Source organism: Zingiber officinale, chromosome 9A (genome assembly GCF_018446385.1).
Source record: "Zingiber officinale cultivar Zhangliang chromosome 9A, Zo_v1.1, whole genome shotgun sequence".
NCBI lineage: Eukaryota > Viridiplantae > Streptophyta > Magnoliopsida > Zingiberales > Zingiberaceae > Zingiber > Zingiber officinale.
This window is the reverse complement of record NC_056002.1, coordinates 120062222-120088734: the sequence shown is the minus strand read 5'-3', so window position 1 is coordinate 120088734 and position 26513 is coordinate 120062222. Positions and strand designations below refer to the sequence as shown.

General features: G+C 43.0%; 1 protein-coding gene across 2 annotated transcripts; it reads left to right on the top strand.

Moving 5' to 3' along the window:
- The first annotated feature begins 6078 nt into the window (after positions 1-6078).
- LOC122021014 (lysine histidine transporter 2-like) lies at positions 6079-12613 on the top strand. 2 transcript variants are annotated; one of them, XM_042579082.1, is made up of 9 exons: positions 6079-6098; positions 6557-6591; positions 10854-10956; positions 11060-11443; positions 11508-11901; positions 11990-12095; positions 12166-12257; positions 12349-12417; positions 12515-12613. In XM_042579082.1, the coding sequence occupies exons 1-9, from the start codon at positions 6079-6081 to the stop codon at positions 12611-12613; spliced, it is 1302 nt and encodes a 433-aa protein (XP_042435016.1). The 2 variants fall into 2 exon arrangements, with proteins under 2 accessions (XP_042435016.1, XP_042435015.1); XM_042579081.1 differs by lacking the exons at positions 6079-6098; positions 6557-6591 and having other exon boundaries at positions 10772-10956.
- Positions 12614-26513: the final 13900 nt, after the last annotated feature.

Genomic DNA, 26513 nt, shown 5'->3' with positions numbered 1-26513 from the left:
AAGACAATCATTTTATTTCTGATAGGCTTATCTAACTCTATTTCAAGTTATATCTTATAGGAATGGTGATCAGTCTTCAATAACTTATCTAATACTCTAAGGCCTTGTTTGGTATAGTGGATTAAGATAGGATTACAAGTTAAATCCATGTTTGACTGATTTTTAAAAAAGTCAATGATAACTACAGAGCCTGATTGAAATACTGTAGCAGCTGGAAAATCAATCTCACTTCGAATAAGGTATTAATAATTCCAAATTGAACAGTAAGTGTGATAACTAATTAAAAGGGTGTTTTTACACTTGCTTTGATGCTTTCCTTGCCCTAAAAATTACTAATACTGGAAATATTTTAGTCATATAATTAATAATCCGTACTTTTATCCTTACCATAAAAATCATACCAAACAAAAATAATTTTATCATAGTTTACTAAATATCCTCATTAAAAGATTACTATCATGCAATTTTATAATCCCTCAGTAATCCTATCACACAACCAAACACTACCTAACAGTCTCCGGGCACCAGTATAACTCCATATGCGCTAGGTAGCTAGTGCCTCCTTGTTATAATAATGGTCAATACGTCAAGTATTATTTCTCTAATAGCCTCCGGACATTGGTATAACGGCATATGCACTATGTAAGTCCTGGCAAAAAGTGGGTGAATTATCCTGAAATTTAGATTCAAACTTTCTTTTGCTTCTCGATGTTAGCAAAGATAACATGGGTTAGTTAAACAAAAATTAATTAACATAAAAGAAAAGAAGAGGTCAGATTTACTTGGTTTGTAACCTGGAAGGTTGCTACACTCAACAGATCTCCTTTTAACGAAAGTGGAGTAGTCTCTTATAACATTGACAATACATAACCGAAAAGACAGAATTACAATTGAAAACATAGAGTTCATAAAATTATTATTCTATTGAACTTCTGAAACCATGGCTCTATTTATGGCCCTCTGGTCGAATAGTCGTTTTGATGATGTGACACTTTCGGACGCTTAAACTCGGTCCTGGCACCCTAGCGATGCAAGTTTATCAACTTCGCAACGGCTTGGAGATAAAACTTTATCCCTGTCGAGTGCCTAAAGTGTTGTTGGATGGATCCAAAACCTATCCATGCTGCAACAGCTCGAAAAGGCATCTTGCACTAACCCAGGGTTGTCTGGGCGCCCGGACAGGTCTGGGTGCTTGGAGTCTAGGTGCCAGACTTGGTCGAAGCGCATGGACAAGTCAACTTCGTGTTGACTTATTTGGTTACTGCTTCGGTCAATTAGGGGATTCTCCGACCATCTAGAGTTGAGCTCATCCGAACCCGACTCTAACCTTCTCCTTGAGTAGTCTTCCATTCCGGTTTCTTGTCCCTCAAAAGCAACACACGGGTCATTCTCATCCGTGGGTGTACTCTTCCATAGCACCTCGTCCCTCGGATACACCGAGCTCATCGATTCACTTTCCTGCGCCATCCTTCTCGCTAGCTGCATCTTTCACTCGACTTCTTGTGTTCCTAAGTTTCTACACACTTAGACACAAGGACCAAATACAACAAGACCTAATTAACATGGTTGATCACATCAAAACTCACCCGGAGTACTTACATGCTAGGTAGCTAGTACCTTCAGGCCATAATAACAGTCAATACGGCCGGTATTATTACTCTAACAACCCTCGGGCATCAGTATAACGACATATACTCGAGGTAGCTAGTGCCTTAGGCCATAATAATGTCTAATACGCTTTGTCTTATTTCTCTAACAGTCGTTGGACATCAGTATAATGGTATATGGACTAGGTAGCTAGTGCCTCTGGGCTATAATAACAGTCAATGCGTCAAGTATTATTACTCTAATAGCCTTCGGGTACAAGTATAACGACATATATACTAGGTAGCTAGTGCCTCCGGGCCATAATAACAATCAATGTGCCAGATATTATTACTTTAATAGTCCCCGAACATCAGTATAACGACATATACACCAGGTAGCTAGTGTCTTAGGTCATAATAATGTTGAAAATGAGTGAATGGAGAAGAGAGTGAAGAAGAAAGAAGCTCCATTCTGAAGAAGATTTTAGTCCCATATTGGAAGTTTCAAGGCTTGATGGTTGGTTTATATTGTTTCACAAGCATGTGTGTTGTAAACAAATAAATGAGTGGAAGCTTGCTCTTGTGTGTGGATGCATAGGGAGGGTGCAAATCTAGGGCCCGGATTGCACTGAACCAAGTTTGCTTGTGTGCGAGCACGACCTATGCACACCCAAATAAATTAACCGACATTTTGCCACTTGGATTATTCTTTTTTTCATTAACGCTTAAATAAGAAACGCATATTAATATAATGCATATGACGTTTCTTTAGCAAATGGAAAAGTAACCTCATGCAAGGCATCCTATAAAAGGCCTTGAGCATGAGAGGAAAAGAGATAAGGAAAAGAAAGATTAAATAATCTTTCCATCCACCTTCTTTTCCCTCTTCTTCTTCTCTGTCGTTTCTTTCTTCCACTCGACAGAACCCTGGTGATAGCATTCGGGTATTTCTCAGTTCGCCGCAACCACCAGTGCTAGGTGGAGATTGCGGTTTCGCCGTTGTATCCTGGGAAACAGACGACCCGAGTAAGCCTCGAAGCACAGCCGGAGGTGGACGAATCTGTTTCAAGGAAACTGCGACATTCGCAGGCCTCGGTCAGCCTCTTCGCCTGTTCGGCTTGTCTCGCTGTTCGCTCGACCGGCCATTCTGCCTACCCGACCTCGCTACTCGGTCGGCCCCTTCGTTCGCCCAGTCAGCATCTTCGCTCGCTCGGTCGTCCGCCCTCGGTACGCTCGGTTGGTCTCACTACTCGCACGATCAGCCTGTTTTGTTGCTCGCCCGGTCGACCACCTGCTCGGCCCGGTCTACCTTCAGTCCGCGCGGACTTTGCTGCTTTGACACTCTGCTCACTTAACCACTCCGTGGTCAGAAAACCAGCCCCTGCTGGCAGCCTGAGATTATCAGCTCAGGTCATTTTAACAGATAAGTGAATTTAAATTCAGTATATTTAAATTCAGCTAATACCCCGTAAAATCTCCGGCTACAGATTGATTGTGTCCAACAATCTTGAAACAGACTCGTTTCTGTTGAGATGGCCACAGAACAGAATGTTGAGGTGCAACAGACTCAACAAATAAAGGCTCCCTCCGCCCCGATTGGAACTGTACCAATCAATCATGGGGAAAAGCCAGATAAGTTCAGTGGACTGAACTTCAAGAGGTGGCAGCAGAAGATGCTCTTCTACCTGACCACACTCAATCTGGCTCGGTTCTTGACCGAGGACCCTCCCAAGCGCACTGAGGATGCTGATGCGCAAACCATCAGTACAGTGGAGGCATGGACTCATTCCGAGTTCCTTTGCCGAAACTACATCCTCAACTGCCTTGCCGACTCTTTGTACGCCGTGTATAGCATGAAGAGAATAACTAAGGAACCGTGGGAGTCCCTAGACAAGAAATACAAGACGGAGGACGCAGGGCAAAGAAGTTCATCGTGGGTCGATTCCTGGACTACAAGATGGTTGACTCCAAGACGGTGATCAGCCAAGTCCAGGAGCTTCAGGTGATCTTGCACGAGATCCATTCGGAAGGGATGGTTCGAGTGAAACCTTCCAGGTGGCAGCTATCATTGAGAAGCTGCCTCCCGGCTGGAAGGAGTTCAAGAACTACCTGAAGCACAAGCGAAAGGAGATGAATGTGGAGGAACTCATAGTCAGACTTCGCATCGAAGAAGACAACAAGAGTTCAGAGAGGAAGCTGTTCTCTCAGGCTACTGTGAAAGCCAACGTGGTCGAGCACGGTCAAAGCTCGAAACGGAAGAACCCCAAGTCTTCTAAGATGGGACCCAGAGGAGGCATCAGCAAGAAGAAGTTCTCTGGGAAGTGCTTCAACTGTGACAAAGTGGGTCACAAATCTTCGGAGTGCAGAAAGTCGAAGAAGAAGCAAGAGGCCAACCTGAACGAGGGACTTGAAATGGACGACCTCTGCGCTGTGGTCTCCGAGCTAAACTTGATCGGTTCAAACCCGCGGCAATGGTGGATCGATACTGGAGCCACTCGACATGTCTGCTGCAACAAGGAGCTGCTCCACAACTTCGAAGAAGTCACTGGAGACAAACTGTTCATGGGGAACTCAGCAACCTCGGACATCACAGGCCAAGGAAAGGTGGTGCTGAAGATGACCTCGGGCAAGGACCTCACTCTGAACAATGTGCTGTATGTTCCGGAGATTCGTAAGAATCTAGTGTCCGGATCACTTCTGAGCAAGCATGGCTTTCGCATTGTTTTTGAGTCGGACAGAGTTGTATTATCCAAAAATGGGATGTTTGTAGGAAGAGGCTATGTATCTGATGGGCTGTTTAAGCTCAATGTAATGACCATTAGGCCCAAGATAAATAAAACTGAAAGCTCTTCCACTTATATGCTTGAGTCTTCGTGTTTGTGGCATGGTAGACTAGGACATGTTAACTACGATGTGTTGCGTAGATTAATAAACATGCAAAGCATACCTTCATTCCACCTTAACCCAAAACACAAGTGTGAGATTTGTGTTGAAGCGAAAATGACAAGGTCATCCTTTCAACATATTGAAAGAAGTAATGAACCACTTGACCTAATCCACACTGATGTGTGCGACCTAAAAGGTACGCCAACACGTGGTGGTAATAAATATTTCATCACTTTTGTAGATGATAACACAAAATACTGTTATGTGTATCTTCTCAAAAGTAAGGATGAAGCTATAGAGAAATTTGCTCTCTATAAGAATGAGGTTGAAAATCAGCTTAATAGAAAGATTAAGGTAGTTCGAAGTGACCGAGGTGGTGAATATGTGTCACCATTCGCTGAGTTGTGTGTTGAACATGGGATCAGACATGAAACAACAGCTCCTTATACTCCTCAACAAAACGGGGTTGCTGAGCGAAAGAATCGAACTCTTAAGGAGATGATGAACGCTCTTCTATTAAGCTCTGGATTGCCAGAGTCCATGTGGGGGGAAGCTGTGTTAACAGCTAATTACCTTTTAAATAAGGTGCCCCGGAAGAAAATAGATAAGAGCCCTTATGAGTTGTGGAATGGAAGACAACCGTCCTACAAATATTTACGAATGTGGGGGTGTCTTGCCAAAGTGTTGGTACCTGATCCGAAAAGGATTAAGATAGGACCAAAGACTGTTGATTGCATATTTATTGGATATGCACATAACAGCAGTGCTTATCGATTTTGTGTGTATGAGTCACACGTACCGGAGATACACAGAAACTCGATAATCGAATCGAGAAATGCCTCTTTCTTCGAGCATGTGTTTCCGTATAAGACCCGTGAGGATGCTAGCTCCTCAAAACGGGCGAATGAAACACAAGGCGAAGAAGAAAATGATGACAATGAGGAACCGGTGGAGGTTGAGCCTAGACGGAGCAAAAGAGCTCGGGTAGAAAAATCCTATGGATCGGATTTTATCACTTTCATGTTGGAGAGTGAGCCCCGTAGTTACTCAGAAGCTGTAGGCTCTTCTGATGGACCTCACTGGAAAGAGGCAATTGCATCTGAGATAGAATCTATCTTGCAAAATCACACTTGGGAACTTGTGGATCTTCCTCCGGGAAGTAAACCACTAGGTTGCAAGTGGATTTTCAAGAAGAAAATGAAGTCAGATGGCACGATCGATAAATACAAGGCCAGATTGGTAATCAAAGGATACCGACAACGAGAAGGCCTTGATTACTTCGATACATACTCTCCGGTATCGAGAATAACTTCCATTAGAGTATTGTTGGCTATTGCCGCTCTATGGAATCTCAAAATACATCAAATGGATGTAAAGACAGCTTTTCTAAACGGGGATTTAGAAGAGGAAATCTACATGGACCAACCTGAGGGGTTTTCTGTGCCAGGACAGAAAAACAAGGTATGTAGATTGGTGAAGTCATTATATGGCTTGAAACAAGCGCCAAAGCAGTGGCATGAGAAATTCGATAATGCCATGAAGGAATGTGGATTCAAGATCAATGAATGTGATAAATGTGTCTACATGAGAGCCACAGAGAGTGACTATGTCATCTTGTGCCTCTATGTAGATGACATACTTATCATTGGGAGTAATGATAAGATAATCAAATCCACAAAAGTTATGTTGAACTCAAGATTTGACATGAAAGACATGGGCCTAGCTGATATGATTCTGGGAATCAAAATTCTTAGAACGACAGAAGGACTTGTTCTTAGTCAGTCCCATTACGTGGACAAGATTCTTGAGAAATTTACCAAAGGTGATACTGCGTTGGCACGAACGTCGATAGATACGAGCCAACATCTATCGAAAAATCGAGGTAAAAGTATCTCTCAGCTAGAATACTCTCGAGTGATCGGAAGTCTGATGTACTTAATGAGTTGTACACGACCAGACTTAGCCTACGCAGTAAGCAAACTGAGTAGATACACGAGTAATCCCGGTGTTGAGCACTGGAAAGGGATAACAAGAGTATTGAGGTACTTGAGGTATACTCGTGAATATGGATTGCACTATTCAAGATATCCCGCTGTGATCGAAGGATACAGCGATGCAAGTTGGATATCTGATATAAAAGACTCTAAGTCTACGAGTGGATATATCTTCACTCTAGCAGGTGCAGCCATTTCCTGGAAATCTTTTAAGCAAACTGTAATAACCAGATCCACGATGGAATCTGAGTTTGTAGCTCTTGACAAATGTGGTGAAGAGGCTGAATGACTACGACAATTCTTAGAAGATATTCCGAGATGGTCGAAACCTGTGCCGGCAATTTGTATACATTGCGATAGTCAATCAGCAATTGGTCGGGCACAGAGCCATCTATATAATGGTAAGTCTAGACATATACGTCGTAGACATAATACCATTAGACAACTACTCTCAACGGGAGTTATCACTATTGACTATGTGAAGTCAAAGGATAACCTAGCAGATCCGCTAACCAAAGGGTTAAATCGAGAGTTAGTTGCAAGCTCATCACGAGGAATGGGCTTGATGTCGTTGTCAGCGATCAGTGCAGAGGACACCCAACCTATGCTGATTGGAGATCCCAAGAACTAGGTTCAAAGGGACAACTAATCTGCATTGACTAGACACACTGTGGGGGAGTACCCTAATGAAACAGTGACTAGACCAGGGTAAGCTGATGGGCTTTTAATGATCAAGAAGAGTAGATGACAACTCTTGAGGGATCACCTATGTGAGAAAGAAGTGGAGCCGCTTTGAAGAGAATTGGAGGCATAATTCTTCGAGCTTCTCACAGAACCAGGTGTGTTCATGGTCAAGAATGAATACACTCATGAGAACTGAGTTGTATCAAGGAGAGTCTTGGGTGAGATTTGTCACTGCTTACACAAACAGTATTATAGTTCAAGGACATCATGTCTACTATCAGCCAATAAGCAACCAGATCTTCACAAAGGAAGGTTCAAAGGGTAAAACCTATCTATCATACACTTGACTCAACTATTGAATACTATCATATACCTATCTCCATTCATGTGGGGGATTGTTGAAAATGAGTGAATGGAGAAGAGAGTGAAGAAGAAAGAAGCTCCATTCTGAAGAAGATTTTAGTCCCATATTGGAAGTTTCAAGGCTTGATGGTTGGTTTATATTGTTTCACAAGCATGTGTGTTGTAAACAAATAAATGAGTGGAAGCTTGCTCTTGTGTGTGGATGCATAGGGAGGGTGCAAATCTAGGGCCCGGATTGCACTGAACCAAGTTTACTTGTGTGCGAGCACGACCTATGCACACCCAAATAAATTAACCGACATTTTGCCACTTGGATTATTCTTTTTTTCATTAACGCTTAAATAAGAAACGCATATTAATATAATGCATATGACGTTTCTTTAGCAAATGGAAAAGTAACCTCATGCAAGGCATCCTATAAAAGGCCTTGAGCATGAGAGGAAAAGAGATAAGGAAAAGAAAGATTAAATAATCTTTCCATCCACCTTCTTTTCCCTCTTCTTCTTCTCTGTCGTTTCTTTCTTCCACTCGACAGAACCCTTGTGATAGCATTCGGGTATTTCTCAGTTCGCCGCAACCACCAGTGCTAGGTGGAGATTGCGGTTTCACCGTTGTATCCTGGGAAACAGACGACCCGAGTAAGCCTCGAAGCACAGCCGGAGGTGGACGAATCTGTTTCAAGGAAACTGCATCATTCGCAGGCCTCGGTCAGCCTCTTCGCCTGTTCGGCTTGTCTCGCTGTTCGCTCGACCGGCCATTCTGCCTACCCGACCTCGCTGCTCGGTCGGCCCCTTCGTTCACCCAGTCAGCATCTTCGCTCGCTCGGTCGTCCGCCCTCGGTACACTCGGTTGGTCTCACTACTCGCACGATCAGCCTGTTTTGTTGCTCGCCCGGTCGACCACCTGCTCGGCCCGGTCTACCTTCAGTCCGCGCGGACTTTGCTGCTTTGACACTCTGCTCACTTAACCACTCCGTGGTCAGAAAACCAGCCCCTGCTGGCAGCCTGAGATTATCAGCTCAGGTCATTTTAACAGATAAGTGAATTTAAATTCAGTATATTTAAATTCAGCTAATACCCCGTAAAATCTCCGGCTACAGATTGATTGTCTCCAACAAATAATGGTCAATGTGTTAGGTATTATTACTCTAACAGTGTCAGGGCATTAATATAATAGTATATATGATAGGTACTTGTGCCTACAAGCCATAATAATGGTCAATGCACTAGGTATTATTACTCTAACAACCCCAAGGCATCAATATAACATCATATACGCTAGGTACGTAGTGCCTGCGGGCTATAATAACAATCAATATGCCAAGTATTATAACTTTACTAGCCTCTAAACTACTATTGTGACAACCTCTAGAATATTCTTTCCTATGATGGCATCTAGGTTGTGGTCTTCTCTCACAACCTTTAAGCTATAACATCTTATAATAGCCTCTAGGCTATAGTATTTTATAACAACCTCTCTGTTATATTATTCAATAATTGTTTCATGATCAATTTTCTAGTCTTTTCAGTCTACTTTGTGATATACCCTAACTGAATTAGTCTTTCTTATCTTATTAATCGGCTAGACAAAATTCCCAAAGGAATTGGTTCTCGTAGTTCATCAATCGTCTTACTATTATGTTCAATAATATTCTCAACAGATGCAGTTTTCTTATTATAGCATGTTGTATGATAATATCCCCGGATGAGATATTCATATATGTCTCAATCAGACTTTATTCGATTACACTTCTCAGTCTAACTTAAAAGAGGGACATCTGAAGGGATCCAGATTTTCCCGAGCAATGTGGAGAAAGGGAATTTTACACTTAATCAGATTTCATTTGATTATACTTCTCAATTCGGCTTGAAAGAGGGACATATGATGGAATCCAAGTTTAGATAATTGCCACCATTAGTTAATTGAACAACATCGACCAGTGTAGAGATCATGATCACAATTATAAATTGTTCAATTTCTAATTTAAAGGGCTTTAATGTAATTCAATGATTTAATTTTATAAAAAATGATTAAACTGAATAGTGAAATTTAAATCTTAAATATCTATCATTTGGATAACTCTGGTATTATATCTGAAAAGTAAAATTAAAATCTTAAATATATGTCATTTGGATTGTTGGAAAAGTAAATAAAAATCGATAAAATTAACTAAGATCAGAATAATTCACATTAAAAGATTTGTAATGATAAGGTTAATTTATATTGAAATATATTTTAAATATTTTGTTAATATAACGATTGAATGCCTTTTTCTTGAATATGCCTAGATAATGTGTAATTTTAAAGTCTGATCTGCACTCAAACTAGTTTTGACCATTATTAGAGTTGATGGTATAAAATTAAGCAAAGTGTGTTTGGTTAATAAAGTGGTCTAGCCGTTGAATCTTGCAAAATAACCATCCATTCAAACCTTTAAATACCTTTTTCAAGAATTTATTTTAAATGAAAATAAACATTAAATAGATTGAAAACTAAATAAATCAAATTTTTTTAATCAATTAAATTAATCGAATTTCTCTATGAAAATCCAACTGACCGAACCGATAAAATATTGATTACTTCGAATTTCAACCGAATTAATTGAAATTTTAAAACTTTATTTAGTTTTAATTTAAAATAAATAAGAAATTTTATTTGATTAATTGTATTTTTAAATAAAAAATTAAATTAATATTCTTATTTAATTTATTCGATTTAATGAATTACAGAATTTAAAATCGAAATCAAAAACCGAATTAAATTTAAAAAAAATAAAAACTAAATTAACCTAACTGAAATTTTAAATTGGATCAATTTAATTTGATTAATTTAATTTTATCAAATTTTTACTCATCCAGAGATTCAGGAGCTAATTCTCTATTTTCAGTATTTAAATTCTGTAGTTTAATTTTATTCCAGTATTTGCCTCGACATGGATAACTATGAGCTATCAGTATAGTAAAAATGAAATTAAAATCTCATCATGTGGATAACTACTGGTATTAGTAGAAATTTTATTAAAATCTTAAATATATATTATTTGGATAACTCTTACAACGCTGAATTTAATTTACCGAAAGAATCGTTCAACATTTTTCTTCCTCATTCCACATCTTCTCGCAGCTAATTTAGCAAAGTTATCTGCCATGTATATAAGGATATGAGCAATTGAGACTGTGTGTTATTTTTTCAGTTCTTCTCTTTTCTTCTACCAACAATATAATATCAATATTATTTGACTTGGCTTGTTTTAATTAAATGGCGGATCATGTGGAGCATGTGGAGTCATCTTCCCAGATGAAGAAGCAGAAATCGATCGACAACTGGCTGCCTATCACCTCGTCGAGGAAAGCCAAGTGGTGGTATTCAGCCTTCCACAATGTAACTGCCATGGTTGGCGCTGGCGTCCTCAGCTTGCCCTACGCCATGGCAGAACTTGGATGGTACGCATATGTATTTGGTCTTAGTTTGATCGATGCAGATTAATTTATCAGTTCCATTTTATATATCTAATTAATTCTCTAGTATGTAATTTGATTAACTCAGGGGTCCCGGTGTCGCCATACTTGTCCTCTCATGGATCATCACCCTCTACACGCTGTGGCAAATGGTTGAGATGCACGAGATGGTTCCCGGCGTGCGATTCGATCGATACCATGAGCTCGGACAGCACGTGTTCGGCGAAAAGCTCGGGCTTTGGATCGTCGTTCCAATGCAGCTGATCGTAGAGGTCGGCACTGACATCGTGTACATGGTCACCGGTGGCAAATCCTTAAAGAAGTTCTACGATCTAGTCTGCCCCGATTCCAAAAACATCAGACTTTCCTACTTCATCATCGTCTTTGCAGTCATTCAGTTTCTTCTCTCCCAGCTCCCAAACTTCAACTCCATTTCAGGGGTCTCCTTGGCCGCCGCCGTCATGTCCCTTAGGTATGGAACTGTCTCGAGCAGTATGTTCAAGTTTCAACGTTGGCTAATGTTCTCATTTAATCAGTTACTCGACCATTGGCTGGGTCGCAACCATGGAGAAAGGGCGACCACAGAACGTAGACTACAGCTACAGGGCTTCAACTCCAGCCGGATTCTTCTTCAACTTCGCGAGCGCTTTGGGAGAAATGTCCTTTGCGTACGCAGGGCACAGCGTGGTGCTGGAGATCCAGGCAACGATTCCTTCTAGTCCAGAGAAGCCGTCGAAGAAGCCAATGTGGAAGGGAGTCATCGTCGCGTATCTTGTCGTCGCGCTCTGCTACTTTCCAATTGCTATCGTTGGCTACTGGAACTTCGGCAATGCCGTGGACGACAACATTCTGATCACCCTCGATAGGCCTAGGTTGTTGATTGCAGCCGCTAACATGTTTGTTGTGGTCCATGTTATTGGAAGCTACCAGGTAATTAAATATTGATGCAATTTTACTCCTCGACAGGTTAAGAAGCCAAAGAAGCCATAGTTAGTTTCTGCCTAATTAATTCATGCAGGTCTTTGCCATGCCTGTATTTGACATGTTGGAGACAGTTCTTGTACTAAAATGTCACCTTCGACCTAGTTTCATGCTTCGCTTCGTTGCTAGGTCCCTTTACGTCGGTAAGCGCGCTTTTTTCCTATTTAATGCGCTGAATATTTTTTTTTTGTGCTCATTTCATTCTGTTTGCAGCGTTTACAATGATGGTCGGGATAGCCGTTCCCTTCTTTGGAGGGTTACTCGGATTCCTTGGGGGCTTTGCGTTTGCCCCAGCAAGTTACTTTGTAAGCCACGCATCTCGTAGCACCTACTTTGCATTAATATATGTGCTCCGACCACTGCCTTTGACATATATACCTGCCTAAACATTCACAGCTTCCCTGCATCATGTGGTTATCAGTCTACAAGCCAAAGAGATTCGGCTTATCTTGGCTGACTAACTGGGTGAGTTACCTTATTTCAGGATGGAGGATATCTGTGATGTGTACTTGAACATGCGCAGACAATTAAAAACTTATTATTATCTTAATGATATTTCCAGATCTGCATTATACTGGGAGCGGTGCTGATGGTTTTGGCATCTGTTGGAGGGATGAGGACGATCATATTGAGTGCCAAGGACTATCAGTTCTTCTCCTGATCAGTTTGCTAGCTAGTCATCAAACGTACGTAGCAAATTAACTAGTTAGTGCAGAGTAGTTATTGCTGTTAGCAAATGAGCAGTGTGTTGGAAGAAAATTAACGCTTCTATTGTTTGGCTAGATATAGTAATAGGAATTCGTTATTTTTTTTGTCCTCTTTTCTAGTGCAAGATTTTTGGCAACGGCACGCGAGTCGTTTAGCAAATTTGTGATTGGAACTAATTATCTGCGATCTTCAATATAAGTTTCTTCTTCTTTTAAGAATATTTCTAATATTGAAAACTTGTTGAATTGATTTTAAGAATATTTCTAATATTGAAAACTTGTTGAATTGATCCAAGTTCTTATGGCAAAAGGTGATTTGCTCGTCTACAGTGCCCCGCTAATTCATTCCTATACTAACACGAAGGAGGTAAATCACGAGTGACTACTAGCCGCGCGTTAATATAGGTCCCCAAGGCATGAGGAAAAATATGCTCGAATGCACCAAGTTTCGACTCCAAGATCTCATGTAGCCCTGAGGAGATGAATTGATCCAAGTTCTTGTAGTGATCGATGATGTCGTCCATCCACTTTGAACCATACAAATTGACAAACTTAAACACAAATAATCAAGTTAACTCACTTTAGCTCATTTAATCTACCTCTACTATGAAATGATCCAAACCTCCTCAAATGTACGATGATAATTTTGGTTTGGTTAGGAAAACTTATTTTTGGATAAAGATTGATCGAGATCAGTCGGAATATGATGTAGTTAAAATCTCCCTCTCCGTGTAGAGCTCCTGCTCTACTGCACCACTTAAGTTAGGTTCACACTGGTACAACTCCTTCCGTTTTGCACCCGAGCTGGCCTCCAACAGTCTGTCGCAACTGAACAAGCCTCCAATCTAAGATATCAACATAAATCAGCAGGGGTTGGCGGTGCCAATTTTACCCCTCTGATGCTTAAGTCATCATAATGCTGAAAATAAGAATGCTCCTCTAAGAGATGGGCTTAGTCAGAAAGAGAGATGTCATCCAGGGGAATGACTTGGGAAAGCTGTGAGAATAAGTGTCTTCTATTGGGGAAGAGTTGTGACAGGGTAAGGGGAAAATGAAGAAGAAGATCATGATAAACAATGCTTAAGCTGGTCAACCACTGCTTTAACTTAAAGAATTTGAATTCAAGTTTAACTCACTTTAGCTCATTTAGGGTTCTTAATCTACCTCTGCTATGAAATGATCCAAACCTTCTCAAATGTACAATGATAATTTTGGTTTGGTTAGGGAAACTTGTTTCTGGATAAAGATTGATCGAGATCAGCTCGAATATGATGCAGTCAAAATCTCCCTCTCTGCGTAGACCTCCTACTCTGTTGCACCACTTAAGTTAGGTTTATACTAGTACAACTCCTTCCGTTTTGCACCTGAGCTGGCCTCCAATAGTCTGTCACAACTGAACAAACCTCTAATCTAAGATATTAACATAAATCAACAGGGGTTGGCGGTGCCAACTTTACCCCTCTGATTCTTAAGTCATCACAATGCTGAAAATAAGAATGCTCCTCTAAGAGATGGGCTTGAGTCAGAAAGAGAGATGTCATCCAGGGGAATGACTTGGGAAAGCTGTGGGAATAAGTGTCTTCTACTGCGGAAGAGTTGTGTCAGGGTAAGGGGAAAATGAAGAAGAAGATCATGATAAACAATGCTTAAGCTGATCAACCACTGTTTTAACTTAAAATAATTTGAATTCAAGTTTAACTCACTTTAGCTCATTTAGGGTTCATAATCTACCTCTGCTATGAAATGATCCAAACATCCTCAAATGTACGATGATAATTTTGGTTTGGTTAGGGAAACTTTCTTCTGGATAAAGATTGATCGAGACCAGCCCGAATATGATGCAGTCAAAATCTCCCTCTCTGCGTACACCTCTTGCTCTGCTGCACCACTTAAGTTAGGTTCACACTGGTACAACTCCTTCTGTTTTGCACCCGAGCTAGCCTCCAACAGTCTATCATAACTGAACAAACCTCCAATCTAAGATATCAATATAAATGAGCAGGGGTTGGCGGTGCCAACTTTACCCCTCTGATGCTTAAGTCATCACAATGCTGAAAATAAAAATGCTCCTCTCAGAGAGGCTTGAGTCAGAAAGAGAGATGTCATCCAAGGGAATGACTTGGGAAAGCTGTGGGAATAAGTATCTTCTACTGGGGAAGAGTTGTGACGGGGTAAGGGGAAAATGAAGAAGAAGATCATGATAAACAATGCTTAAGCTGGTCAACCACTGCTTTAACTTAAAGAATTTGAATTCAAGTTTAACTCACTTTAGCTCATTTAGGGTTCCTAATCTACCTCTACTATGAAATGATCCAAACCTCCTTAAATGTACAATGATAATTTTGGTTTGTTTAGGGAAACTTGTTTCTGGATAAAGATTGATCGAGATCATCCAGAATATGATGCAGTTAAAATCTCCCTCTCCGCGTAGACCTCCTGCTCTGTTGCACCACTTAAGTTAGGTTCACTTTGGTACAACTCCTTCCATTTTGCACCCGAGCTAGCCTCCAACAGTCTATCACAACTGAACAAGACTCCAATCTAAGATATCAACATAAATCAGCAGGGGTTGGCGGTGCCAACTTTACCCTTCTGATGTTTAAGTCATCACAATGCTGAAAATAAGAATGCTCCTCTAAGAGATGGGCTTGAGTGTGAAAGAGAGATGCCATCCAGAGGAATGATTTCGGCAAGCTGCGAGAATAAGTGTCTTCTACTAGGGAAGAGTTGTGACAAGGTAAGAGGAAAATGAAGAAGAAGATCATGATAAACAGTGCTTAAGTTGGTCAACCACTGTTTTAACTTAAAGAATTTGAATTCAGTTTCAGGAGCCTCCTTCTTCATCCAACACTCACTTGCTTATATAACCCTAAATCAAACCTCCATGTCAACTACCCCTTACCCCCTTGTGTACTGATTAGGTGGTGATGGGAGAAGCACGTGCCTGACACTTCTTGCCATGTGTCAAAGGAATGATCACCTGCTACTGTGTCAGGGAATGGGCTTGCACAGGAGATTTACTAGGTTGACTTTTGGCCCTCACCAACTATCACCTATCACCTGACACACAGCGCCTCCTTCTGCTTCCACGGCTCTTTATTAGCACCTTGATCTAAGTACAAGTGGTGGGAATGATCAAGTCAAATGACCGAAAGAATTGGAATCCCAAGGAGACATCCATGGTCAGGGTAACAGTGCCACCTAAGATACCATTAGCTAGAGAGATGTTAGTGAGAATGATAAAGAAGAATAATCGAAGGAGTTTATGTCTAGGGGAGATGTTCACGAGTAGGGAGGTTCTCGTATCCTAGGATAGTCATGAGTCTAGGGGAAATTTTCACGGAAAAAGAGATTCTCACAGCCTAGGATAGTTAGAATATCAAGAAAAAGACTTCCACGGACAGAAAGGTTCTCGCAGTCTAGGATACTCGGAGTCTAGGAGAGACTTCAACAGACAAGAACGTTCTCACAGCCTAGGATAGTTAGAGTCCACGGGAGACTTTCACGAACAAGAAGTTTCTCACAACCTAGGATAATCAGAATCCAGGGGAGACTTTCACGAAAAGGGAAGTTCTCACAGCTGAAGATAATAGGAGTCTAGGAGAGACTTCCATAGACAGGAATGTTCTTGCAACCTAGATAGTAATACTACCCGCTAGATTGCTAATTAGAGAGACATTAACATGAATGATGAAATAAACAGAGGGGCAAGAGTCTAGGGGAGATATCCTTGACCAAGGGTGTTCTTGCATCTTTGACAGTGTGTTGGCGGTGTTCGCAAGTTGGGGATGCTCCCATGCTATTTGAATAGGATGAGTGGATTGTCACTATTTCACTCAAGCAATCTAGCTACTAGGTCATTTTAGGGATGTTCCCAAGCTATGCATTTACTGTCTAATCATGTCTCCAATGAGCACGCTTGGAACAGTCCCAGTATGTATACCCGGACGGAGATTACTAGACGCATCACATGCTCGCCACCAATTAGGTTAAAGAAGAAAGAATGATTAATGAGGCCTGACTACTGATGTGACCAAGTAAAGATAACATGGGTCAATACCTCCACTTGCTACTAGTGACAAGGATGCAAATTTGTGTGGTCTTTCTGTGGTTGTTCCCAACCGTCTACCTATCAAGTCATGAAGGTTGTTCGAGGATAAACTTAAAGAGGTTGTTCCCAAGCCATGTATTTCTCAAGTTATGAAGGTTGTCTGGGGATATACCCAAAGTTCTCAAGTTATAACACTTCAATTTCTGAGGATGTACTTAAAGGGGTTGTTCCCAAACCGTAAACTTTCTAAGCTGTGAAGACTTGAGTTTCCCAGAGATGTACCCAAAGGGGTTATTCACAAGCTTCAACACTTCAATTTTTTAGGGATGTACTCAAAGGGGTATTTTCAAACCATAGATTTCTCAATCTGTGAAGACTCGAGACTTCTCAATCTGTGAAGACTCGAGACTTCTCAATCTGTGAAGACTTGAGTTTCTTTAGAGATGTATCCAAAGTGGTTGTTCCCGAACCATAAACTTTCTAAGCCGTGAAGACTTGAGTTTTTCTGGGAATATGTCCAAAAGGGTTGTTTCCAAACTATAGACTTTCCAAACCATGAAGACTGAGTTTTTTCAGGATGTGCCCAAAGGGGTTTATCCCAAACTACAGACTTTCCAAGTCATGAAGACTTGAGTCTCTTTGGGGATATGCCCAAAGAGTTTGTTCACAATTCACAAACTTTTCAAAGTTGTGAACACTTGAGTTTTTTCCAAGATATATCCAAAGGAGTTGTTCTTAAGTTGCAACCCTTCTATTTTTCAAGGAATACATCAAAACATATTGTTCCTAAGTTGTAGTGCCTTCTCCAAGAGAAGGGCTTGAGAAGTAAAGAAGATATTATCGATCATCCCTATATTTCTGCTCCTTACTATCATAGGAATACCAAGCCACTGTCAACCCGAGGGGGGGGGGGATCAAGTCATTGATCTACCCACGCCGACCTGGAGTAAGGGGAGAAGATGAATACCAAACTGTTGATCTATCCGTGTTGACCCAAAATCAAGGGGAGAGTAAGAATACCAAGCTGTTGCAAAGCTCAAACTAACTTAGAGTTGGGGGGAGAAGAAGAATATCAAGTTGCTGATCTGGTCGCACTGACCTAGTGTTGGTCGGAGAGTAAGAATTATAGGTGCAGCGAAGGCCGGCAAGAGGGGGGTGAATTGCTCTTGAAAAATAAAATTATACCCTCCTCGGATCTTTCAACTCAAAATTGTAATAGTAAACAATAACAATTAAAAGGCAGAAAAAGAAAGACAGAATTTTAACCTGGTTACAACCAAGGAGGTTGTTAATCCAGGGCAATGAGAAGCGCACTAAAAAGAATCTCCTTTGCTGAAGGCGGAGAAGCCTTTTACACTCTAACGACTCAGAACTATTGCTAGGAATTGCATACAGAGTTGAATGTAAAAGTTGTTGTGAATTCCTAGCTCCAGGGGCCTTTAAATAGCCTCTGGAAATCTGATCTTGAAGGTCCAAGGCGCTTCCAATAGGGGTTCAAGGCGCCTCCAAGGGGTCAGCAGATAAAACTTTATCCGCTGCGCAAACGGTCTGTCTGACCAGACTTAAGGCGCCTTCATCAACCTTGAAGGCGCCTTCATCAGCCTTGAAGGCGCCTTCAAGGCAGCTTGAAGGCGCCTTGAGCTATTTATCCAGCACAGCTTCTTTTGCGTTGGCTTTCTTCAACTTCCGACGCTCCTTTCTTTTGGGTGATTGCGTCCAACCGAAATAGGGCTCACCCGAACTTAATTTACAGCCTTCTCCTCGAGCAGGCTTCCGTCCTGGCTTAACGTCCTTTGAACACCGCGCACGTTCTTCATGCCCACCAAAGTACTCTTCCGTAACTCTCTCGTCCTTCGGACGCACCAAACCCCTCGGCTCCCTTCCCGTGCCGTCCTTCTCGCTAGCTGCGTCTTCCGCTCGATTTCCTGCGCTCCTAAGTTCCTGCACACTTAGACACAGGGATCAAACAAAGCATGACCTAACCAACTTGGTTGATCACATCAAAACTATCACGGGGTCCAACAATCTCCCCCTTTTTGATGTGCATCAACCCAAGTTAAAGTTAGGGTAAAAACAGACACATAACATAATTTTAAAGAAAATTACTAAACTAACAAGTTTAAGCATAAGTTTTGCAATAAATAAAATTGCAACATATTTTAGAAAAAATATTAAAAAATATTAAAATGTTAAACATTCTAACTAAGTTTTTAGAAAAGATATTAAAATTTTAAACATTTTAACTCCCCCTTAACTTGTCCATATCTCCTTAACTTGTAACCTTTCTCTCCCCCTTTGATCACAGCAAAAACGGGGTGATAACTCAAAAATATTTTAGAAAAGAAATTTTGAACTTTAGATAAAATTTCTAAAAAAAATTTCTAAGTAAGAATGAGGTTTTTGAAAAAAAAAAAATTCGAAGTCAAATAAATTTTTGAATATTCCAAAAAAAATTTTCAAGGAAAATTTGGTTTTAAAAATAATTTTTAGTAAAAATAACTGAGATAAAAAATCTGTGACTTTTTTACAATAATTTCTAAGTCAGAAATGATTTTTTTAGAATTTTTCAAAAAATGTTAAAAAAAATCTTTCAAAGCATTATTTAATTCATGTTTAATGCTTTTTCAGAAAGTTAATTAAACATTTTCTTTCAATATTTTAGCTTTCAGGTCGTGGCGAGGTACTAGGCCTTCTTGGTTATTGGAGCAACAATCACTTCCTTAGACAAAGCTTCTATAAAGAATTTCAATGTTTAATTTTCTCACTGTAAGTTTTTAACTAAAAGAAAAATTTTAAACTAGCAAAGATTTTGGAACCCAATAAAGGTTTCTTCCTACAGGGTTAGTCAAAAATTTAGGGGGTACATAATACTTGGGCACTTTTCTAAGTTGACCATGATATTTTCTAATGTACCAATTTAATTTTCCATAAATTCTTAATTTTAAATTTAGAAATTTATTTGTATTTAAACATGCATCAGATTTCAATTTTTCAATTTCTAATTTTAATTTATCATTTTCAGATTTCACATTATCTAACATTTTATTTAAGTTGACAATTTCTTTTTCTGATTCAGCTAAATCTTTAGAAAGAGCTCTAATAAATTGAAACGATTGTTTAGGGTTCAGAGCACATACCTTACTTACCTTACGTTGTAATGCTCCTCCTTCATCGTAGCTTTCCTCTTATGTTGTTCCTCCCCCTTCATTGATGCTCATCTCGGAGTAGCTTTCATCGTCGTCTTTAGGTCGGTGTTCGGCTATTAGTGCTATCTGGTGGATCTCCTCGATCTCAGATTCCTCTGATGATGAAGTGATGTCCATGGAAGAGTCAGATTCTTCTTTTCTTGACATTTCATGATGTTTTAAGAACTTTTCCCAAAGTTCTTTCGCACATGTATAGTCACCGATCTTTTCGAGTTCCTGCACAGGTAGAACGGTAAGTAAATGAAATTCAGCCTTACCATTTGCCATGAATTCGATCCTTTGTTGTTCGTTCCATTGGTATTCCTCAAGTACTTTTCCGTCTGTTGTTTTAGGTACTTTGAAACCCCTCATCATACTCAACATGATATCGAAGTCCATCTTGAAGAAGACCTCCATTTTGCGTTTCTAGAACTCAAAGTCTCCGTCATACTTCGGGGGATCAATGTTCGGTCCGGCCATCGTCTTGATCGTTGTGCTTCAGTTGGCGGTTAGTCCTTCTGAGACAACCTGGCTCTGATACCAATTGTAGGTGCAGCGAAGGCCGGCAAGAGGGGGGTGAATTGCTCCTGAAAAATAAAAGTATATCCGCCTCGGATCTTTCAACTCAAAATTACAATAGTAAACAATAATAATTAAAAGGCAGAAAAAGAAAGACAGAATTTTAACCTGGTTACAACCAAGGAGACTGTTAATCCAGGGCAATGAGAAGCGCACTAAAAAGAACCTCCTTTGCTGAAGGCGAAGAAGTCTTTCACACTCTAACGGCTCAGAACTATTGCTAGGAATTGCTTACAGAGTTAAATGTAGAAGTTGTTGTGAATTTCTAGCTCCAGGGGCCTTTAAATAGCCTATGGAAATTTGATCTCGAAGGTCTAAGGTGCCTCTAATAGGGGTCCAAGGCGCCTCCAAGGGGTCAGCGGATAAAACTTTATTCGCTGCGCAAACAGTCTGTCTGACCAAGCTTAGGCGCCTTGAGCTGTTTATCCAGCACAACTTCTTTTGCGTTGGCTTTCTTCAGGTTCCGACGCTCCGTTCTTTTGGGTGATTGCGGCCAACCGAAATAGGGCTCACCCGAACCCAATTTCCGGCCTTCTCCTTGAGCAGGCTGTCGTCCTGGCTTAACGTCACTCGAATGCCGGACACGTTCTTCACGCCCACTAGAGTACTCTTCCGCAGCTCTCTCGTCCTTCGGACGCACTGAGCCCGTCAGCTCCCTTCCCGTGCCGTCCTTCTCGCTAGCTGCGTCTTCCGATAGACTTCCTGTGCTCCTAAGTGTTGGGACCTTGACGTTCGCTAGAGGGGGGTGAATAGCGTCTCACCCAAATCGTTGCTTCCTACGCTTGTTTGTGCACAACGGAAACAAAATACTAACAAACAAAAGCAAAGATAACCCTAGAAAACAATAAACAAGAAGCAAACCCAATGACACGTTGTTTAACGTGGTTCGGAGATGAAGCTCCTACTCCACGGCTGTCCGTAAGGTGGACGATCCCGATCCGTCGGTGGATGACTCCCCGGAAAACCTCCGGCTAGCTCGTGTAGCTCCTTGTGGGTGGAGAAACCTCGCCACAAACTCTCACCAAGGACTTTTGAGAAGCTAGGGCACTGGTAGACTACTAATAGGGGTTAACCACCTCTATTTCGTCAACCTTAACCAAGCTTCCAATGCTTGGTTATATAGGCCACAAGTTAGAAAACCCCGCCTGCCAGTCGACTATCAAAACATGCAGTCGACTGCCCTTCGTGGAAATTCGATCGTTGCAGCCCAACGGATCGATACCAACTTTCTGTTCGCTCTCAGTCGACTGCCCCAGTCGACTGCACCAGCCGACTAATGAAACCATCAGTCGACTGCTACAGTAACACTACAGTACTACTATAGTAAACCCTAATTCTAGGATTTTACCCCGAGTACATTCACTCAGCACTCGTTCTCGCCCGACCAACCTAAACCTAGTCTTCTAGTTTCCTTCATCAGCCTTGCGTCCCTCGGATGCCTCCCCATCCTTCACGTCTTGTCTTCTGGAGCTTCCATCAGCCTTGTCATTGTTGTCGGGTCTTCCTTTGCCAAGAGGTCGCGCCTCCAGGATTTCATCCATTGTCAAGTCACACTTGGACTTACGTTGCCAAGACTACATGCTTGGACTTACACCGCCAGGACTCATCCTTGAACTTTCCTCCTTTGCCAAGATCACACTTGGACTTTCCTTGTTGTACCTGTATCCTGCACACTCACAATGCATATCAAATATAACAATAATCCTAACTTAAACCTTTGCCTAAACATCAAAACTTAGGGTACCCAGATTGCTCCAACAATCTCCCCCTTTTTGATATTTGGCAACTTGTTTAAGCTAGGGAAACAATATAGCAATAATAATACAAATAAATATACAATCTACACATGCATAAATCATGGAACCTAATCCTAGGCTCTCCCTTCATCTAATCTCCCCCTTGAGCTAGGATTTCTTACAAAGATAAACTTCTCCCCTGATCCGGTGGTAAGAGCCCGGGACCCCTAAAGAGGGGTCAACGCCACGTGGAGGTCAAAAGGCCAGGTGGTCCGTCGAAGAAGGATGAGCCGACCGGACTCATGAGAAAAGGGCAAGCCGATCGGTCTGCCAGTAAGCATCTGATAGTAAAAGGCGCCCTGACAGGGATCGGGGTTCCGACGCTCAATGAAACAGTAAGTAGTGGCCGAGCGGAAGGCCTAAGAGAAGGCAGGACGTAATGGGTGCGCCGCCCGGCCGGCGCAGGGAATTAGAGCCGTCCGGACTGCGCTCTTCGTCGAGCCGGCCGGATGGACGTCTTGGCTGATGGTGGGTAAACAGGGACAGGAACATCTGCTGACAGCCGTCAAGTCGTATGGCTAAGCCATACTCCTAGTCTGACAACGGGGTGTCCTGTTGTCCCATCGAAGGCGCGATGGGACTGTTGCAGTATGGCGTCAGGTAAGCTTGCTGACAAATACATACCGAGGTATGGGCTGCAGACACGTACACGCCTCGGTAGACGTGTAGAAGCTCTTTCACCGCTCTATATAAAGAGCTGTAGACTTCATCGGAGGTACGCGTTCTACAAGCTTTGGAGCTACTTTTTCACCACCACTTGTTTACCTGACTTGAGCGTCGGAGGGTCGCCGCCGGGAACCCCTTCCCGGCCCGACTTCTGTGCAGGTTCGCCGGAGCTTCGTGATACTAGCCGGAGATCTACATCGGTGACCCGGAGAGCGCCACGTGCCCAGCGTCCGTTGATTCAGCGTTCAGACAGGATCAATTTGGCGCCGTCTGTGGGAACGCTCCTGCATCCGAGCGGAAGCAATGGATGAGGCTGGACGACAACACATGGTGACGCTTTCGAACGACGAACTCGACGCTCTGATCGAGATAAGGGCCGCCAAGCTCGTGGAGCAAAAACAGAAAGCCACGGTCGAGCGGCCGGAGCAGCAAGCAACATCAGCGTCGGGTGGTCGAGCGGAAGCACCACCGGCCACCGTTGCCTTTCATCGAGCCCTATTCCGTACCCTTGAAGCCATACCAGCTCATAGAGATAGGGGATCTTCTTCGGATGAGATGCCTAGATGAGATGATAGAAAGGGGAAAGCCCCCCGAGCGGACGCATCACCCGAGAGGATTAATCGCCAATTTTTAGAGGCTATTCTAAGAGATCCTCTGCCGAAGCACTATGTGCCTCCGACGATCGGCGAGTATAATGGGACAACTGACCCAGATGATCACCTGGGTAAATTGATAACACAGCTACTCTCCATCAATATACAGATGGAGTAAAGTGCCGAGTTTTTCTTACCACTCTCTCGGGATCGGCTCAACGGTGGTTTCGGAGGTTGCCGAACGGATCCATCACCAGCTTCAAGGACTTCCGAACGGCCTTCCTCCACCATTTTGCGAGCAGTCGACGCTATCAGAAAACGAGCGTGAGCCTGTTCGCTATCAAACAAGAAGCCCGTGAATCGCTCCGAGCTTACATCCAGCGGTTCAACAAAGTGGCGATGGATATTCCAACGGCCACTTCGGAAACCATGATGAATGCCTTCACACAAGGCCTGGTGGATGGGGATTTTTTTCGATCACTCATCCGAAAGCCGCCCCGAGATTACGATCACATGCTACACCGGGCTAACGAATACATCAACGTGGAAGAAGCGCAAGCGGCCAGGAAAAAGGAAACTCCAGCCGAGCGGGCTCCTCCGGCCGAGCGGAAACCGCACGTCGCTCATCAGCCGCCCAGACATGTGCAAGAGGTAGTTGCCGCCCGGCCCAAGCCAAAGAAGAGATGGACCCCGATGTTCTGCTCCTTCCACCGGACGGATACGCACAACACAAGGGATTGCCGAAGTCTTCCCTTCGTGGCTCATCCTGTGCCCCGGAATGCCGGACGACGGTCTCCCTCAGTTGACAGGCAACAGAGAACTCATGGAGCCGATCGGACGCGAGCTGATAGACCACAGCAACAAACTCCCGATCTGCATCGTTCTCCAAGGTAGGAGAATCGCCGAGCGTCCAGAGAGCGGTCTCGACCGTCCGCTCGGGAAGAGGAAAATAGAAGCAATACTTCCCGAGGCGAGATCAACGTTATTGCTGGCGGGCCGACCGGGGGAGATTCCAACCGAGCTAGAAAGGCGAGCGTCCGGCAGCTCCAAATTCATGCGGTCGGTTGTAGCCGAGAACGAGCGGAAGGACCCGAAATTAGTTTCAGGCCCGGGGACTTGGAAGGAGTTGAAGTACCTCACGACGATGCTCTGCTCGTCAAAGCGGTAATAGCCAATTATACTATTCACCGCGTATTTGTTGACACAGGGAGCTCAGTCAACATCATATTCAAGAAGGCGTTCGATCAGCTGCAAATTGATCGAGCCGAGCTATTGCCCATGACAACTCCGCTCTATGGGTTTACGGGTAACGAAGTTCAGCCGGTCGGACAGATCCGGCTGGCCACCTCGCTGGGAGAAGAGCCGCTCAGGAGGATAAGGACAACAAACTTTGTGGTGGTCGACTCTCCCTCGTCCTACAATGCCATTTTGGGACGACCGGCGCTCAGCGAATTCCGAGCGGTCGTCTCAACCTTCCATCAGAAGATCAAGTTCCCCGTGGAGGACAAAGTGGGAGAAGTACGGGGAGATCAGCTAGCAGCTCGGCGATGCTACATCGAGATGGTCCGAGCAGAAGCCAATTCCGCTCGGAAGGCGCCCCGAATCGAGGTAAACGCCATCACCGAAAAGCCACCCTCTTTAATTTATGAAGAAAAAGAGGAAGTGCAGATTCACCCAACCCGATCGGAGGCCACGACTTTTATTGCGTCTGATTTGGAGGAGAAGCAGAAAGAGGAGCTGATCCAATGCTTCCGAAGAAATCATGATGTCTTCGTCTGGTCGACACATGAGCTGCCCGGAATTTCGCCGAGCATAGCGCAACACGAGTTGCATGTCCGACCGGACGCTCGGCCAGTAAAGCAAAGAAAAAGGGACTTCAGCGCCGAGCAGAATTCCATCATCCGAGCGGAGGTGGAAAAACTTCTGGAGGCCGGCCATATACGCGAGGTGCAGTTCCTGAACGTAGTATTGGTCTCCAAGCCGGGCAACAAATGGAGAGTATGCATAGATTTCAGGGATCTCAACAAAGCTTGCCCGAAAGATTTTTATCCTCTGCCCCGGATAGATCAGCTGGTGGACTCTACGGCTGGCTGCGAATTAATCTGTATGCTCGACGCCTACCAAGGCTATCACCAAGTGTCGCTCGCCCGTGAAGATCAAGAAAAAGTCAGCTTCGTGACGACCAACGACACTTATTGCTATAATGTGATGTCGTTCGGATTGAAGAATTATATCAGCGCTTGATGAATAAAGTATTCAGAGAGCAGATCGGGCGGAATCTAGAAGTTTATGTGGACGACATTCTCATTAAGTCCGTCCGAGCGGCCGATCTCTTCAAGGACATGGAAGAAACCTTCCGAACGCTACGCAAATATGGAGTCAAGCTAAATCCCCAGAAGTGCCTGTTCGGAGCAAAAGGAGGGCGATTCTTGGGGTACATAGTGACCGAGCGGGGCATCGAAGCAAACCCCAGCAAGGTGAAAGCTCTGCAAGATATGCCGCCTCCAAGAAATACAAGGGAAGTGCAGCGTTTGACCTGTCGGATAACTGCTTTGTCCAGATTCATCTCCAAAACTGCCGACCGGAGCCTCCCTTTCTTCAAAATCTTGCGCAAGGCCACTAAGTTTCACTGGAATGAAGAATGCGATCGGGCGTTCGAAGACTTGAAGGCATATTTGAACTCCCTCCCAGTATTAGCCAAACCGACTGCGGGTGAGCCACTTTATATGTACTTGTCTTCAACCGAGCATGCAATCGGCTCGGCTTTAGTGAGGTCGAGCGAAGAAGAGCCTGTGTATTTCCTTAGTCACATTTTAAAAGATGCTGAATTTCGCTACACTGGGCTCAAGAAGCTGGCTTTCGCTCTGGTCCTCGCCGCTCGGCGCCTTCATCCATACTTCCTGGCGCATACGATCATTGTCAAAACCAATAGCCCGCTCGGACGTGTTCTACTAAATCCAGAGGCATCCGGACGGCTCATCAAA

What these genes read in the sequence shown, in the direction of transcription:
- LOC122021014 (XM_042579081.1), top strand. Translation starts at nt 10,772, where the DNA reads ATGGCGGATCATGTGGAGCATGTGGAGTCATCTTCCCAGATGAAGAAG. An exon ending in GCCGCCGTCATGTCCCTTAG is followed by an intron (nt 11,444 to 11,507) that starts GTATGGAACTGT and finishes TCATTTAATCAG; the next exon opens with TTACTCGACCATTGGCTGGG. An exon ending in TATCTTGGCTGACTAACTGG is followed by an intron (nt 12,418 to 12,514) that starts GTGAGTTACCTT and finishes TGATATTTCCAG; the next exon opens with ATCTGCATTATACTGGGAGC.